The 18838-nt window shown below is 41.4% G+C and overlaps 1 protein-coding gene across 6 annotated transcripts in view; it reads right to left on the bottom strand.

The window, feature by feature from the left end:
* esrrga (estrogen-related receptor gamma a) overlaps window positions 1-18838 on the bottom strand; it is a 166435-nt gene that overhangs the window by 25889 nt on the left and 121708 nt on the right. For 4 of the 6 annotated variants that reach the window (XM_074612296.1, XM_074612312.1, XM_074612295.1 and 1 more), the window contains 2 exons: window positions 14560-14670; window positions 11157-11339 (listed from right to left, as the gene is read on the bottom strand). In XM_074612296.1, the coding sequence (XP_074468397.1) occupies window positions 11157-11339; window positions 14560-14670 (294 nt within the window). The remainder of the gene's footprint in view (window positions 1-11156; window positions 11340-14559; window positions 14671-18838) is intronic. The other 2 variants (XM_074612299.1, XM_074612304.1) reach the window with 1 other exon arrangement.

Raw genomic sequence — 18838 nt, 5'->3', positions numbered from 1 at the left:
ATTTATAAAGCCTCTAAATAAGCAAAATATTTTGCTTAAAATTATTCTCAGCTTCGTCTCAATTCCCTCTGCCTTAGAGCCAATATGTCTACAAATGTGTCCGTTTGCTCTCACTCACATCTTTACATTGGCTTTATAAGCAATCATGCCACCTCTATAAATCGCGATTTATCCTTGCCGCATCTGTGGGGGTCGCAAGTGTCAGCATGGCCAACATGACGTCACACCATCACCATCAGACACGGCCCTTTGTGGGGGTTCTTTGTAGCAGGTTTTCGCCTGTCCTTGCACAACCAAATTTTTCTAATTATGCGGACGCGGATGGGTGGAGAAAATTGAGAACTTTGAGGAGGTTTGACAGTGACGGTTTGCCGCGAGGAGAAACCCGCATGGAGTATAGAAGATCCAAATGTTTCCTCGTCATGATTCAACATCAGCACATGTCTGTGCGACCGTATTTTGGAAGGTATAATGGAGGCTTAAGAGATCACCCATCTAAGAGTGTAATTTATTGCCAGCATTTTTTGAGGTGTATACCAGATGTGAGTACCTTAACATACATGTAGACAAATAACTAAGAAGCTAATGGATGGTGATGAATGGTTATATTTAATAAAACCTGCTGGGCCACTCACAGGCACAGGGGCTGACCCAAACTGTTGCCTATCTGCAGGTGTTTTCTTGTGTATGTGTGCATGTGTTCATACCTATATAATATATATATATATAATTTGCCTCTGTGTGTGTGTGTTGTGTGCACAGACCATAAGTCGTCCCCAGCTGGTGACAGGCACGCTCCAATCCTATTTTCCCACCTGCTTATTCCCTGATGGAAAGGATGAATCCTGGGGACTGTTATTTAAGAATGATGGGTGGAGGATGGGAGAAGGGGAGAGAGACAGACAGAGGAAGAGAGAGAGAGAGCGAGAGAGAGAGTTGAAGATAGGGGAATGAGGAGAAACAATAAGAAGAAGGGGAAGAAGGAGGAGAGAGAAGGGAAGGAGGTGAGGATCAATGATGAGGGTAAGAGAGGGAGAGGAAGACAATGGTAGGAGGAGAAACAGAGAGACTGAGCGTATAAGGAAAAGAGAACATATAGAGATAAAGAGGAGAAAATGGAAGATAGAGACAGAAACAGTGAGGAAAGGTAGATAGATGAGTAGAAAGAGAGAGAGAGAGAGGATGTGGAAAGAGAGAGAATAACTATTTCATGCCTGTCTGTGAACTTTGCATGAACCGACAGAAATAATGTGATGCCATGACAAGCCTGTCCCTCCTTCCACTAGATTTGCTGCATGCATAGGTGTGTGATACGTGTGTGTGAATCCCTGTATGTGTGTGAACTCTTTATATTGCTCTTGGTGTGTGTGTGTGTGTGTGTGTGTGTGTGTGTGGACATGTGTGCCCCAACAGATAGAATAGGATGATGATGATTTGAAATGGAGTTTGGCCTGTGTGTAATTATGATCATCTATCTTTATGCCCCGCCAGCATATCATATCATATCACATCACATCATCTCTCTCTCTCTCTCTCTCTCTCTCTTTCTCAGGCACACACACACACACACACACACACACACACACACACACACACACACACACACACACACACAAACACAAAAGCAAATTGAAAGTAGTAAAAGCTGACTGTTTGCTAGTGATGACTTGGATGATGATGGGCTCAGATGGTGTGCTGATTTATTTGTTACCGCTCGTCTGATGTCACATATTATAAAACTGTGCACGTCTGTGCATCCGTGCACATTCGCTGTGTATTAGCGCTACTTTAGAAGTGTACGTTTGTGTGTTTCGCGGGTGCGTTTGCGATGTATGCGTTTGCGTATGCATGCTCGTGTGCGCGGAGTGCTTATGTATGCGGCTTCTCTCCGGGTGTGTATTTTGTGTGTGTGTGACAGACATTATTTGATGCAGATTAGTCAGTGTACTCAGATTGCAGGCTGTGTCTCAAAGGCTGATAGACAAATGAATTTGATTTGCTAATGTAATCAAACTAATAAGAAAAACAGCAATGGGCTGCTGAGCGCAAATCTCCTGACTTCAATATTTGTGTTTTTGTCTCACTTTTACTTGATGATCTATCTAGTGAATGTCTTTCGTGACTCAATATTTTTTTAGAGATTAGAATCAAAATTATTAAAATTACTTTTAATCAGAGGCTGTAAACTGAAGCTGAGCAGAAAAAACAACAGATTTCCATGCAGGCACCACTTCACAAAATCAGTGTAATTCTTAATATAAAGGTATTTCATTCACTTAATAGTGCTGATATTAGTGAAGGTACTGTTGGTGATGTGATCTTATTTTCTTTATGCACTCCACTATCATAGGCTGCCACTACTCTTCATGTAACTTCTTTGTTTTTTTTATTTTTCATTTTGAATTCAGGTCTGATATGGTGTGACACACGTGGATACAGCGACAGCGACAGCTGGTACCATGTGTGAAGCAACTTGTGTGTGTGTGTCCGTATGATGTGTCAGGTTGCTCGACTCTAAAGGCATAAGGTGTGTGTCACCACCGAGGTGTGACCTGATAGAGGTAATACCGGTGTGTGTGTTTGTGTATGAATATTTGTGTTGAATGTGTGTATAAAACAATGTGTGTTTTTAAAGCAGACACCTAAAGCTGTGTGTGTGTGTGTGTTTGAGTGTCATCATAGGCACATCGTCATGGAAACACTGTCAACACTGTGATGACAAAACAAACAAGGGGTGTCGGACAGACAGGAGAGTCAACACAGACTGAACGTGCCCTCACAGACTGAATATGTAGGTGCATGTGTGCATGTGTGTGTGTGTGTTTTCATAAATGTGGCACAAATAACTTCTTTCACAAAAACAGCATCACAACATATAGACAATAAGCGTATATTATTGTTTTCTATCTCTCTTTTCTAAATCTTATTTCTGAGACACTTCACAGCTTACATATAATGTTAATTGTAATGTAGGAGGAATGTTCCATTATATTAATTATAACAAATATGGGTTCTAGTTTGTTAAATTAACTCATATTGCAGTGTAAAACATTCCTCCTTGTTTCCTAGATCAAAAACAGATCCTCTTTATTTAACTAACTAAAACCATTAGACTGATCTAACCTTATTTTAACTACAAACGCTAGAGTGACACAAACATGGGGACAAAAAGATAAAAGAAAAAGTGAAATAAAGTAGATAAGACAGAAGGAAAGCAATGCACAGAAAAAAGGGAAAATATTCCCCTCCCTCTGTTTTCTCATATTGATGACATGCTTCCAATACCCACAGGCTTAATCCAATAAAGAAAGCCCAACTTAATCCAAACATTAAGCTCAGATATCAAATATTCTTTTCCTAATTTGATTTCATCAATATTTGTTTTCATCTGCAAACAGGAGTGTGTTTGTTTGTACTGTATGGGCTGCAAGAGGAAACCATGGCGGTGGTGGTGCACTGGAAAATAAGATGTCTCTGATGCACGAATGTGGACAATGAAACAGACAAACACACACACACACACACACACACACACACACACACACACACACACACACGCACACACATGAGCAAACACACACACACACACACACTTGAAGACATCAACCTGTAAATGTGTTATATAGCTCAGGGATGAGCAGAAATGGAAATCAAACACGGCCAACAGAGCTCAGAGTAAATCAACAGCGACTGGAAACACAAACATGAAGATAGGGAGCACAAAAGAAACTAAATTGACCAAAGCAATGAACTAAATCTAATTCTAAATCTAAACCAGATCCTATTAAAGTCATATTTATGAGATGAATATAATTAGAATCTGGAAAAGGAGGAGTCAGTTATATCACTTTAAAGAGTGCTGTCAGTTATGTTTCTTATCTTCTTTACCTGAACTGACTGGAAAGAGTTTGTGACTAAAGCAACCTTGTGAATTAATGTGTTTTTTAAATCCGCATAAGAAAAAAACACATTGATTGAACATAAAATGTTAACTGGCATTTCTTATTTGTTTTCCTACAGTATCTGCTCCAGGCTAAAAACGATTGGAGCTTACAATTAGGCAACTTGAAGCTATTTTAATTTACACTAGAAGTGATAATTTATCATATAATACATGCAAATATCTCTGAAATTTTTTACCATATAATAACTAAACTTTTTAAAACCTTGTTTTAACCTCTCACCTTTGCATGCTATGCCTGTAAAGACTTATGTGCTTGCTTGGACACTGCCATGTAAATTTTTTTTTTATCTCTTCCCCCGTGTTGCGTGCTGAATGCATGTGTCTATGTGAATAGACTGCATGTTTGCGTGTTGTGTTTGGGTGTTAAGAAGGCACCCAGCATGCTGTGACTGTCAAGGTGAACTAGCCTTAGCCGACAGAATGGGGGCAAGTCTTCTTGTGCGTGTGTCCATGTGAGTTTATGTGCACCTGGACCAGCCGTTTTATTGCATTGCAGACGACAGATAGACTGGAAGATGATTTAACAATCGGAAAAGAATAAAGTGTGTGTTTGTTTGTGTGACTGGTGGTGGAGAGATGTTTCTCTTCTGATTTAAAGCCCAACAACCTCTTTGCTGATTGACGACACCACCAGACTCATAAGGAGGGCCAGAGAGTGACATCATCACTAGTCTGGGCTTTTAAACATGCACTCACTCACTCACTCACACACACACACACACACACACACACACACACACACACACACACACACACACACACACACACACACACTCATGCACACTCATGCACACACAGTGCTGTTCTGCATCTCTTGGAGCTCATTGTGAAGTGTTATAATGTGCGTCAGTGTTAATTTAGAGAGCTGCACTTTCAAAGTCGAGGATGTGTGTATCCATGTGTATACGTGTGTGTGTGTGCGGAGGTTCCCCTTGGCTGCTGAGACTCAACATTTGATTTGCTAAAAGGAGCAGGACACTTCTATTAATCAATATTTGCTGACTGACTGGGTGTCTGATTGACTGGCTGTGCAGTTACTTGACTGACTGATTGTCTAACTAACTGACTGACTGACTGTCTGGCAGTCTGAATGACCAACTGCTAGACTGGTTGACTAAATCTCTAAGTGGAAACCATTTACTATAACATGACCAAAAGAGAAAGAGCACAGACAGCAGAGGTAAAGATTAAGGAGGGCTTTGCTCATTGGCTGCCTCACTGAGTATGCTGGGATGTACCGATGTTAGACAGAAGGCAGATTTAAATGAGCGATCTGATCGATGAGTGGTCGATCATAGAAAATCTAGAGCTGGATCACTGTATCTGTAGAGACGTACAGACAGACAGAACCGAAGAGAGAGAGACGGTGACGATGGCAGACTGGGGAGAGAGGAGGGAAGGCGGGAGGCGTGGGAGGAGATAGGGGGTTGAGAGATGAGGTTGACTTGATAATGAAGAGGTTAAGGATACCATGGAGAGAGAGGGTGGGAGGTCAGGTCAGAGAGAGGGAGAAAAGGAGGGAGAGCCAGAAAGAGACAGAAGCAGGGAGAGAGAAAGAGGGAGGTTGAAGAGGTGGGGGATGTTTAGCCATCGGGTCAGAATAGTATTGTATTAAAAGCTCTTTGGGAGTATCTAGGTTATACTGAGGTAATGCATGTGACCTTCATGCTTTCCATTCTCTTCCCATTTCCTACACTTATCTTCTCTCACCTCAGCCGTGTTTGTTGTATTTCAAACCAGTGCTGTGAAAGTTAACGTGATAATAACGCGTTAACGCAAATTCGTTTTAGCGCCACAAATTTCTTTAATGCATTAACACAATCAATCTTTCGGAGGTTGTAATGGGCTCAGTTTTAAAGCTGAAGATACTGACATTATATGAAACTAGAAACCTAAGGAATCCAGTGGTACCAACCATGTCCTACTAGCCTGTCGTGAAGGAGGCTAAATAACGCTCCAAACTTACGCAACATTTTGGAGAGGAAAAACTGTCATGGCCATTTTCAAAGGGGTCCCTTGACCTCTGACCTTAAGATACATGAATGAAAATGGGTTCTATAGTCATGTCAGCACACTGACACACTGACAGCTATTGTTGCCTGTTTGGCTTGAGTTTAACATGTTATGATTTGATCATATTTTTTATGCTAATTGCAGTACCTGTGAGGGTTTCTGGACAATATTTGTCATTGTTTTGTGTTGTTAATTGATTTCCAAGGATAAATATCTACATATATTTGCATAGAGCAAGCATATTTTCTCATGTTGATAAGAGTATTAAATACTTGACAAATCTCCCTTTAATGTACATTTTGAACGGATAAAAAATGTGCGATTAATCATGATTGAATATTTTAATCGATTGACAGCCCTATTTCAAACCCATTCTCCCTAATCCTAATTCATGTTTTCAGCATCAGCATGGGGTATTTCAACACCCATGCTCATCCCCAAATCCAAACAAGGGGTAAGAGGAAGACAGAGAAAGGAGAAATGACAAAGAGAGGCCAATAAATGACTAAAGGAGACAGAAAGATAGATGGAAGCATGAAGAACATGAGGCAAGAGGACTTCCCTCGTCACCACCACAACCACCCAAACCCCTTCTTCCATATCTCCATAAAGGCCGATTAAATGAATAGACAGACAGCAACCCCCCCTCCACCTCCCTCCCCCCGTTTTTTACAGCTCAATCATACTGCGTTACTGCCGACACATAGACCGCTTATCCTGAGTGTCAAAATTGAAAAGGGAGCGAAAGAAAGACTGTAAGAAAAGAAAGAGCAAGTAAGAGGAGATAGGGAAGCCAGAGAATAGCAGAGGGGAAGTGGGGGGCAGCCCGAGAGCAATTTCTTCCTTGAATAAAGAAAGAATGGGGGAAGGGGTTGTAAAAAAAAAAAACCCTAATGGCAAGGCCCCTGGTTCTGGTAAAATAGACTGTGTTATAGGTTCTGGCTCTCGTTCGTTGATTCATTCATTTGTTCGTTCCTTGCTCTTTCGTCAAGTCAAGTGCTCGCCTGTCTGTCTTTCTCTTTTGTGTCCACGAGTCTAGATAAGAGCTGCTGGCATGACTGCCCGGTAGTCATTTAGTTATTATGGAGAGAGAGAGAGAGAGAGAGAGAGAGAGAGAGAGGGAGGATGAGGGAGTAAGAGAACAGAAAAGAGAGGATGAAAAGACTAATTCTACAGACAGATAAATGGCTCATTTTGAATGGCCTTTCTTTCTTTTAATTCACTCTCTCATTCGCTCCTGTTTAAATATTTGCCTCCTCCTCTCACCTGACCGCTTCTCGTTCCTCCTTCAACACACACACACCACTATGACATGCGGCCTAATATGCAACTGGAGTTGTGGCTATGAGAGCTATTAAAATGAGATCTCCCTCTTTACTAATCCATATTATTGGACGCCAAAGCCTTTCACGCCCTCTGAGTAATAACTCCTACAATATTTCCACATACACACAGTTTCCTGAGAGTGACAGTACACCGCTAATATACTTACTGTATCACCCAAATGTGTGAACATGTGCGGGGCCACAGTTTGAATCAGCAAAAAGACTTCTTCTCTGTGTTTAGCATGCATTTCATCTCTGCCTTTGACACACACATATGCATGTGTGAGGTGCACACGTGTGTGACAGTGTCCCATTCCTTGTGGGATAACAGGAGACACACACTGGGTCCGAAACCTCATTTTCCTCTCCTAATGACATATCAAATGTTTGCATATAGGCCATATCAATATGGAAATGAGCGTGCACACACACATGCACACAAAGCTTTAGAATAAAAGAACCAATCAAAGAGATATGTGTGTGTGTGTGTTGTCACAAGTCTCTAAGGTTGGGCGAGTCTGTGTGTCAAACATGACTAGCAACACACACACACACACACAGACACACACACACACACACGCGTACCCTAGCCTTGTTATCCGGGGGCCTGTCTTGCAGGCAGCCTCTCTAACGCTGAGTGATGTTTAAATTAGTTTACAATTTAGCCTCCTCGCTATCCGCAGACGGCTCTTAACTCAGTGTGTGCATGCGACGTGTTTTTGTGTGTGTGTTTGCGCGTGTGTGAGCGTAACAAATTGTTGCCAGTACGGCAGACATCTAATGACTTCAAATTAGCTGCCTGGCGCTCGCCTTGACACGTTGTTACCACTGTTAGCAGCCTGTGTGTGCGTATGCGTGTGTGTGTGCAGCGCTGCGCAGCCATATCATGAAGCATAAATTGGCTTCACCTCTCCTCTCTCTGCCTCTGTCTTTTTTCCTCTTTGTTTCTCTGTCTCTCTCCATCTATTTGATTAAAAAAATTACTGTACCATGGCGAGCGGAGACGTGTGCATGTGTGTGTTCACATGTGCACCCTGCACACACGCACACACACTTGACAAGATGTGAAACAAGACGGCTGCAAAAAGGTTAACAGGTCTATTCTATTCTATTCAAGACTTAAGTCATTGTAGACTCTTTATTGTTTGCCTTGTGTGTGTGTGAGTGTGTGTGTGTGTGTGTGTGTGTGTGTGTGTGTGTGTGTGTGTGTGTAGGAGTCTGATAAAGAACGTTGAGGAGGCGTATTTCTTTCTGACAATCCTTTCCACCTGGAGTGAACAGTAGATCACTTTATGTGTATGTACTGTATGAGTGTGTGTGTGTATGAGAGTAGAACAGTGTTGTAAACAATGAGGATTTCATAAGGTGTTCACACACACACATGCACACACACACACACATGCACACACACACACACATGCACACACACTTGGAAGATGAAGAGTTCTATCTTTCTCTGTGAGCAGTGGATTGCCTTTCTCGTTCATCTAATCACGCCATCTTCTCTCCACCGCCAAGCAATCGTTGCGCTCCGCTCCCTCCACCCAGAAAACTACACACACATGTGCACGCACACACACACACACACACACACACACACACACACACACACACACACACACACACACACACACACACACACGTGCACGCACACTCAGCCCAGCACATAACCCGGCTAACTCAGTCCACTCACTTGTAAAAGTAGTGAGCAAAGGAAAAGGCAAGCCCGATGCAATACAATACATTAAATATACATCATGTGTACATTAGTGTGTACATCTGTGTGTGCCTGTGAGTTCTTTCCGCGTATGTATGTTATATATATATACAGTAGGGGCATCCCAGAGGTATTTAGAGAGAGATAAATGGATTAAAAGAGAAAGCCTAAAAGAGTAAAACGGCGATTACAGGAAATGAGACAGTATTGGAATGAGGTTATATGTTGTTTTGAGAGAGAAAGATAAATATTCAAAGGGCTATACTTGGTATATGGATCAATATATATGTCTGCTTACTGTCCATATAGCAGCACATAGATCAATACACTAACAAGAAGCAATGTATATCCCCATCTCTCTTTCTCTCCCTCCATCTCTTTTTCTCTCTTTCGCTCCGTTATTTCCACATTTATTGATAAGATATAATACATATTATTTGGAGTCCCTGTTATCCAACGCCATTGACTTTATTGTTATAGATTTACGCAGCATGACTGAGTGGTATTTATGCCTCTAATCTGGTGCTTCCCCCTATACTCTCACAACCCCCTATACTGTTTGAGCAGTGGCAACAGGGGGTAATTCTATTCGACTCTATTCTATAACCATATTTCCAGTCGACAATGGGACTAATCTTTGTGCTAATCTGTGTTAATCTGAGACACCGCTCTTCCCTCCTCTCTGCTGTCACAGCAGGCTCCCTCACTAAAACCAAAACCAGATTATGGTTTTAATCTCATACGTCTCGCTTCCTGTCTTCCTCTTCTTTTTTAGCCTCCACGGCCAGATGCATTCGTCATCATCAGTCTTGCTCTTTTCCTCTCTTTTGTTTTCTTACTTACTCAGCTTTTAGCTCATTTGTGTATACTTATACTGCTTATTTCAATTAGATTAGATGTTTCTGTTTTAGTGATGGACCTGTAGAGTGACACATATACGCTATAGGCTAAAACAGACATTACGTTCTACAGTATATATCAAACAGTAGTCACTGCTTTATCATTAGAATGGGACATTTTCATTGTTTTATACATCATGCAAAGTTCTAACAGCCACAGGTGGAGGCATATATTTACTCATATTATTATTGTTGTATATTTGTATGACAATTTTTGTGACCGTGACTTTTAATAGAGGAATGAGTCCTAAAATCGGGAAATGAGTTAGCATTGTAGCACTTCTGGTTCCCTCGTCTCAAAGTCAATGTTTTTAGTTAGATGCCTGAAATAAGGTCTGTGGTTAACACAAGCTTAAGAGATTTTAACGTTTTGTTCTACGATATAAAACATGCCAGTAAATATCATAATTGTGAATTTTAAAGCTTTTACGTGTTTTTAAAAACGTGGTTGGTAACAAGTGGCTAAATGAGACTACTAAACATCATCACATCAACTCATCCGTCTTTACAGCCTGGTTGTGTATACTCGCATTCATGTAACCGTGGGATAGTTCACTTCTGGTGATTGCATTCACTCTTAAAAATCATAAAAGTGGTGTTCTTTTGTGGAGATTAAAAATCCCATTGTATTGTTGTCGAGGGAACCAAGGCGATGCTAACTTCCCGGTTGGCCTACAAAACTACGTTATCCCTGGAGCGCTCTATATACCAGCACATACTGTATATAGTTCACCAGTAGGGTAAAGCTGTGGTTTCAAAGGGCTTTGTCATAAATATATGGTGCAGTGACTCACAAACACACACATACACACACACACATGTACGAATGTAAGGGGATTGGACTGTTTGGTTCAAAAGGTCAGAATTTCAGTGTGTGTGAGAAGGTGTGATGCCGGTGAGGGCATTTGGTTAGTCAGTTGGAGGAGTCAACAGTTCAGGCTGTCTGAGTGCAAGGATTAGGGTGAAAGGTCACGCCTTAGCATTAAGTACTTGTGTGTGCGTGTGCGTGCGTCTGAACTGCATCTGGAGCAGCTGATTCTGACCTTGTGCTCTGCCAATTCACACAGCATGCGTGACTATCCTGTACATGTGCGTGGGTGTGTGTATGAGATCTCCTATACTCTGGAATTGAAAAAAAAAATTGATTTATGGACGTGTGTGTGTGATCCTGTCACAACATGGAGTCAGGTTAGGTTCAGAGTGAAAGTCAGAGTTCAGCAGTTTTTTTTCCCCCCTACCTGGGATATGTTTGGCCCAGCCGATGTTGACCACCAGCTCTCTGTCCGCCAGGTCACACAGCGTAGTCAGGGCCTTGATGTCGCTGTCTGGTACTGTTGGGTCAGGCATGGCGTAAATCTTCTCTGGCTCGGCCACCAGCAGGTGAGAGACGATTTTGTTATCTGCAAGGCAGCCAAAGGCAACTGACATGACCACCAGACAAGGAGAAAGACACAGAGACAGAGAGATGGTGAATGTTTGCCGCATTAGGCTGCAAGCTGTTCCACACCAATCCAGTGCAAAAATGTGAAAGGTCATATGCAAAGTCCCTTATAACACAGTTTGCTAGATAACACATACGTCTTAAGGTATTTCCACAACAGAGACAGGTTGCATCAAATCAACACATAATACATTTCAGTATTCTCCATAGTATACAGCACACAAATCATGATGTTAGATATTACACATACAGCATTTAATACAATATATATATATATATATATATATATATATATATAAGAATATTAGACTTGTTTGGCACCCTAAAAATTGAAATGTAATTAAACCTTTAAAATTGCCAGACAACACACTTGTACTGTACTGTAAAAGTCCATTTCTGCCATTAATAAGTGTTTTTTTTTCTTTTACAGTACAATTATATTGTATACAGTACATAATATAGTATAATATAGTTAGGGCTGGGCGATATGGAGAAAAAAAAAATCACAATATTTTTGACCAATCACCTCGGTATAGATATTGTGACGATATTGTAGTGTGGACTATTTGTGCTCTCGCAAAATATTTACACAATGATATTTTTGATGAATAATAATTAGTAATGTGGATATAATGACTAAGTGGGTAAAGGCAAATAATAGAATAGCTAGAACAGTCTGGTAAGTTCTGAAAATTACATCACTTTACTGTACTACAGCCATTTAAACCAGGTCAAGACAACACTTATGCCACTTTACGATATCCAAAATCTAAGACATTATGTAGTCTCATATCACGATATCGATATAATATCGATATAATATCGATATATTGCCCAACCCTAAATATAGTTTGTTTGTTTGAAGTGCACAGGTGGCAGTTTTTATGCCATACTATATCAAAATATGTGATGGAAACAAGATCAAATAAGATGATGCTTGACTAAGATGCCCTGTAATGTCCTGTGGAATTTTACAACAATCAAGCAGTAGATAATTGATTTGATTCTAGTAATTTGGCAGGAGTAAAGATGATAAAAGATAAAAAAATTATTTCCAGTTTAGGAGATGCTTCAAGGTGTGATTAAAGGCGATTACTGCTGGTGATTCAGGTTGCTTAAAACGTTGTATCGCTGCCTTAAGAAGCTTCGCTGATACATACAGAAGGGAAAGATAATACTGAAAGCCAAACAGCTCAGCTGGTAATGGTGACATGTGGTGATGAGATCTCTATGGCCCATTAGTAACAGACTGATACCCTGCTTCCAAATTAATCCACTGACTAATCAAGCATGGGAATAATAACAGAGGATAGAAGAGCAAGAGAGGAGCGAGGGATACATAGAAAAAAGAGAGAGGGAGATAAGTAAAGAAAAAAAAATGGGAGAAGACAGACAGGTAGAAATAGAGCCGTGGACAGATTGTAAAAGACAGACAGGAAGAGTCGAGAGAGCGACAGCTAGATAGAGATAAACAGCAAGAGAGAGTGAAACAGAGTTGGGGGGATGAGTTGTGTATTGATCTAACGCTCTCCACCCCCAATTCTGTTACACACACACACATACACTTGTACATAGATATATTCTTTCCATCCTCTTCCCTCTAGCTCCGGCTCCAGGGTCGTTTGAGCCAAACCAATCCCAGTCACACTGCAGTATCTGTGGGTAAATCTTATTTAATGTTTCCCTAATTAGAATCAATGGAAGCCCATTTCCAAACCCTGGGCTATTGTTCTGTTCTCGCACAATCAATGGGGACGCTGAGGCTAGGGATTGGGCTACAGATAGATAGGCTGCATGTGCGTGTATCTGAGAGAGAGACAGAGGGACAGAAAGATTTTTTTTTTTTGGTGTGTATTGACTGTGTGTGAGAGAAAAAGAACAAGAGAGACCCAGGGAGTCTATATCAACGCTATGACTTTTGTTTTCATACATATATTAAGGGACAATATGTTGAAACTCTCTGCCAAAATGTGACAAATGCTTGTAAACACAATAACAGGACTAAAGGGGTTAAATATAACTAAACCTGTTTATGGAAAACGGGTCTATAGCCCTCCAGTGAAGACATTCAGTTAGCTGGAACACACAGATGCTCTGTCTGTGTATGCAAACACATACATTATAAACACACACACGTAGTGTACACACACTCATATTATCCCATCATTTCAATGATTAGTAGTGCAGAAGTCCCGGTAAGCTGTCGTGCAGCCATTCAGCATATTGGCCTAAAGCAGAATATGCTCCAGCTTTAAGCAAAATGGGCTTTGGGGACCAAGCTGCTAAACACTGCTCAATCTGAACTGCATGTGTGTGTGTGTGTCTGTGTCTGTGTGTGTGTGTGTGTGTGTGTGTGTGTGTGTGTGTGTGTGTGTGTGTGTGTGCGTGTGTCATGTGTGCGAGCAGACGCTTAGCTAAAGAGCTAACTCTAGTTTGATGTGGTTGCCAGATTGGATTTAATCCGGATTAGGGTTCTGGCTGTTCCCCCTACCTTCCTCTCCCTCTTCTCTCTCTCTCTCTCTCTCTGAGAAACCGCCTCATTTAGGCTCAGTCTCTCTCTGTCTCCACCTGTCTCTCTGTCCCTCTCTTCCTTGTTAATTTTTCAATCATCAGGCTTTGGTGATGGTTTTTATTCTTTAAAAAAACGCAGCCAATCCAGCCGGAGCTAAACGAATACCTTTATAGTGAAATATTGCACATATAAAATGTTATGACCCCAAACTGGTAGCAGTAGAGACAGGGAGATAAACTTGGTCCCAAACAGATGGGCTTCTCACTACCCGATGTCTATTTATGTGTGTGTGTGTGTGTGTGTTTAAATGTTTTTTTTACTGTCCAACTGTCTCCATTAGGATACGGACTGATGGAGAGGCACTTCCTTGTACTTCTGATCTCTGAACAACGACTCCTGCCTATTACATGAACACTGCCTGCACATGATGATACAATATGTGAATGTTTTCTGTATATTTCTAGGAAGGATTTTCCTTGTGCACTGTCCATCGCATGTCTTTCATTGTTCCCTTTGCACACCATGTCTGATGCTGTTGTCACTGTAGCACAAATGTCGATTTGAGTATGAGGTACTGTGCACAGAGGACAGTATGCAAATTTCTGTCCCTGAGAATCCCTGCTGAACCTCGGAGAGAAAAGCGTTATTACATATACTGTTACGGGTCAGAGTTTGTGTGTGTTCTTACATGGCTTCTTGGGAGGCAGAGCCAGCTGTGGGTTCAGGTATGGACTGTTGTCCGCATCTATCCGGCGTTTATACTTCTGTCTCCCACCACGAACCCTGTCCAGACGAACACCTGTAAGAGATGACAGAGGAAGTGTATCAATACACTGTGCATGACACTGAGACTTTTGACTACTTAACAAGAAGACAAGAAACATAAATAAATAAAATATAAAAAGAGAGAGAGAGTCGAAATGAGATGAAAACGTGTGGACTGGAAGAAGATTACATAATGACGTCTGGGAGTGAAGTGGGGATAGCTGTGCTGTTTCTGCGGTGCTTACATGTGTGTGTGTCTGTTATGCATCTAGGCACTTTTATGTTATTGTCAAGCTTGCAAAATTCGCTTGCCTCTTTTATTCTACAACAAGACTAATTTATAGAGACACCATTTGAGTGAAAGTCCTCTCTCTCTCGCGCTCTCATGTTGTCTCTTTGACTTTCTGACTTTCTCTTTTCCTGTCTCTTGCCCAATCTCCGTCTCTCTCTCTCTCTCAGTCTCGTTAATTAATTGACACAAAGGAGTCCTAATTTAATTAGGCCTATCTCTCAGGGGATTGGATGTTACCGTGGTTACCACTTAAAGATGGATAAGGAAGACAGAGGTGTCATGTACCCTGGAGGTGGAGCGGAGGGGAGAGGAGAGGAATCTGAAAGGGCTGTCAAATGTTTCAAATCGAACCCTACACTGTTTTTTTTGTTTATAACATTCAGAAATAAAATGAGGCTCAACAGAGAAGAACACCATCAACAGACACTTCATCAACAGACGGTCTAGGGAAAATAAAGTTATCCTAATATTAAACACACAGAAAACAATCTCATGATTCCTGTACAGTGCTTTAACAGCACCACTGAGTTGAAAGGTTTTCTGATGCATTTAAAACAGTAAGGATTTAAATGTACAGACCGAGAGAGAAAAAGAGAAAGAGGATGGGGCAAAACGAGTGAGGAAGCAAGAGAGAGATTTGCTAACACACACAGATTTAAATCCTCTGAAAAATGTGCTGACCATGACCAAGACAACACACCTAAGAGATTTAACAGAAAGACATCCTATTGGCAGCTAAGAGAGCATGTTTGTGCATTCGTCGGCATTTGTAAGCGCATGTGTTTCCATGTTTTATTTGTGTTTCGTACATGTGCACATTCTGGTGGCCGCTTATATTCAAACCGTCTCACAGTGACGTGAGTGTACACATTTGTTTTATGGAAATTTAGTCATTTAGAAAGCTCTAACTGGCCCAGGCGGGAGTCAGCGCAGTGAACTGAACATGCATCTGTGTGTGTGTGTGTGTGAGACGAAAATAGGTAGACAGAAGGGCTGACAGTCCAGGTACAGTGGGGGGGACAGTGTCAGCAAACGGTCAAGAAACTCTTAACACCGGGGGGTACAAACCCACTCACACACCAACTCTCTGCTTTCTCTCTCCCACACACACATTCACACAACGTCTACGTTTCTCTAACCCACATCCCCGTGTTGTGTTTGGGTAAGCCCCGACAAGCAGCTTGCTCAGTCACTTCCTGGGTCAGTGGTTGGTCAGAGGAGGAGAGGGAGACGGAGAAAAAGCAGAGTATTAGAGTGGAGGTAGAGGACGCCGGAAGCAAGGGAGAAGGTGGATGTTTGGACGGGGAGGACGTATAAGGCAGCCCAATCGCACGAAAAGGCGTATGGATGACAAGATAGTGAGCAAGGCATTTAGCGTGCAATAAGAACGCCTCTATGGCTTTTGGCGTGTCATTTGTACAACATGTAGTCTATACTGACTGCAATGTAAACATACTCGCGTTAATATGCTACGCTCAGAGATAGCTACGTAGAATAAAAAGTGATAATGAACAGGCAGGCAGGTGGGGAGGTGGATGGGTCCAACAAACATCGGACTTTTAACCAGGAGGCCGGTGTTTGAGAACGGTGTTTTGTTTTATAAGTTACGTTCGTGACGTGTTTTTCCGTACTTATGTGACGTTGTTTCCATACGTATTGTACTAGTTTATGTACCAATTTAAAGCCCAACCATGACGTTTTTCCTAAACCTAACCAACTGGTTCTTCGGACGTTACCAAGTTTTGTTGCGTGGCGTACAAATGACACACAAAAAGTCTAAAATGACGCAAAATGTTTGAGGAAGAGCTTAAATTAATAGTTTGTCTCAGTAATATAGTTGCATATATTAAAAACACAAATTCAAATTAAATCCAGCGATAAATTAATTCATTAATTGATGCAGGTATCAAAATGCATTTTTGGGCAGATATCTGTTTCCCATGTCTGTACTGTAGCATCACTTGTGCATCTTTCTGATACACCTACACGTCCTGCCACGTACCTACTTTGAGTCACTTCTGACAACTAATGTCGCTTCCTTGTTGTTAGCTACTGCCCTCCTTGTTGGGGGTAGCATTTTGCATTTGTGTCATACAGTAATTCACCTGATCTTCAATGTAAAGTACAACATTGAGATTGGTAGGTGCCGACAGCCCTCTCAGCGACAGTCTTATTTACTCTAAATTTACATAAAAATGAATGTAGTCAATCTAAACATACTTTTTCCTCATATTACTGTCTATTGGACGCACACTTTACCCCTTTTCATCACACACACACTCATGGACATTCAGACTCTCAATTTTTCACTTTCTCTTTCCTTTACACCTAAAAGACCCAGTGCTGTGCTGGCTCACTTTATAAAGAGCCCTCTCTAACTACCTCATCTATTTTCCACCAAATTAACTCTCTCTCAGCACTGATTAATGATCAAATCTAAATGAATCAAATTAAAAATTGAAAATTATATTTCCAAAGCCCACAAAAAAGGAGACAGGAGGAGGCAAGGAGGAGAGCGAGAGTGCTCTACCTCCTCTTAACAAATGAGCCTTCAAGTCATAAAGAATGGGCAAGAGAGGAGAGGAGGGAAGGAGTGAGGAGAGGGGAGGAGAGGAGAATAGAGGAGAGTAGAGGAGAGGAGAGGAGAGGAGAGGAGAGGAGAGGAGAGGAGAGGAGAGGAGAGGAGAGGAGAGGAGAGGAAAAGGGTCATGGGAGAAGAAATGTAAGGATGGGAAAAAATAAAAAATGTAAAGAGGAAAACGAAAAGGCAAGTGACGAACAGAATAATTGAACAGGGAATGGGTAAGAAATGGAATAAAAAGGAGAGAACAGAAATAAAATTCAGATAAAAAATGATAAAAAGCATTAATGGAAGATTATGATAAAAGAAAGTGTAGAAAAAAGAGAAGAGGAGAGCGAAGAGGAGTAGAGCACAGGTTGTGAAATAAGAGGAGACGGGGAGGGGTAAGTAATGGATGGGCTAGTAAACAAAAGGAGAAGGAGAGAAAAGGAGGGATGAAGTGAGGGCTAATAAAAGGAAATGAGATAGGAATAGAATAATGAGAGAAAGGGAAAGAAAAGACGAAATCCACAGAGGTTATACGCCTTAATTATATGCTTTAATTATTATGTCAACTAACAGTACACCTCTACTCAGTCTACTGCTCCTGCTTCTACACACTCACACTGAAACAAATATCACAATTAACACCCCATCATAGTGTGCGTTCGCTGTATTTGATGCCATATAATTAATAATACCTATTTTACATACCTGTTTTCATGCATACATTTCGTACCACTTTTGTCATACGCCCTACACACACTCTTTGCACACACACTCACACACACACACACACACACAGTGACAGTGATGAAGGTGAATCTTTCCTATCGTGGGAATATTGCTGTCTGTCAATAGCACGAACTGCACTGATCACATCAGCATAGATTTTACACTGCACTGGCGCTGACTCTGTGTCAGCGCACGTGTGTGTGTGTGTTTGAACAGTTGAGGGATTGCGAGTGAAATGCCTTTGACACCTAAGTGCTTTTGAAGAGAGAACCGGCAAGCATGGAAAGAGAAAGGTAGAAGAGAGAGAGGAAGAGAGGGAGGATGAGAGGAAGACACAAAATGGATTGATTTCAGATGGTCAATGATATGATAAGAGAATGAGAGGATGAAAGAGGGCGAGAACAGGAGAGAGGGATGAAGTGGAAGACAAATAAAATGATTGATTTCTGTTGATCACAGCAAAGAGAAAGAAGGACGACAAAAAACACAAGAGGAAGGGAGCATTTAAAGAGGCAGAGACGAGGAGAGGGAGAGAGAGTAGTTTTATGGTAATTGAAGTTGTAACAGGGTTGAAGTCTCTCTTCCACCTTAGACCAGGTTATCACCTTATGTTTC

Source organism: Sebastes fasciatus, chromosome 2, assembly GCF_043250625.1.
Source record: "Sebastes fasciatus isolate fSebFas1 chromosome 2, fSebFas1.pri, whole genome shotgun sequence".
NCBI lineage: Eukaryota > Metazoa > Chordata > Actinopteri > Perciformes > Sebastidae > Sebastes > Sebastes fasciatus.
The sequence above is the reverse complement of the archived record's forward strand: the minus strand, read 5'-3'. Positions and strand labels throughout refer to the sequence as shown.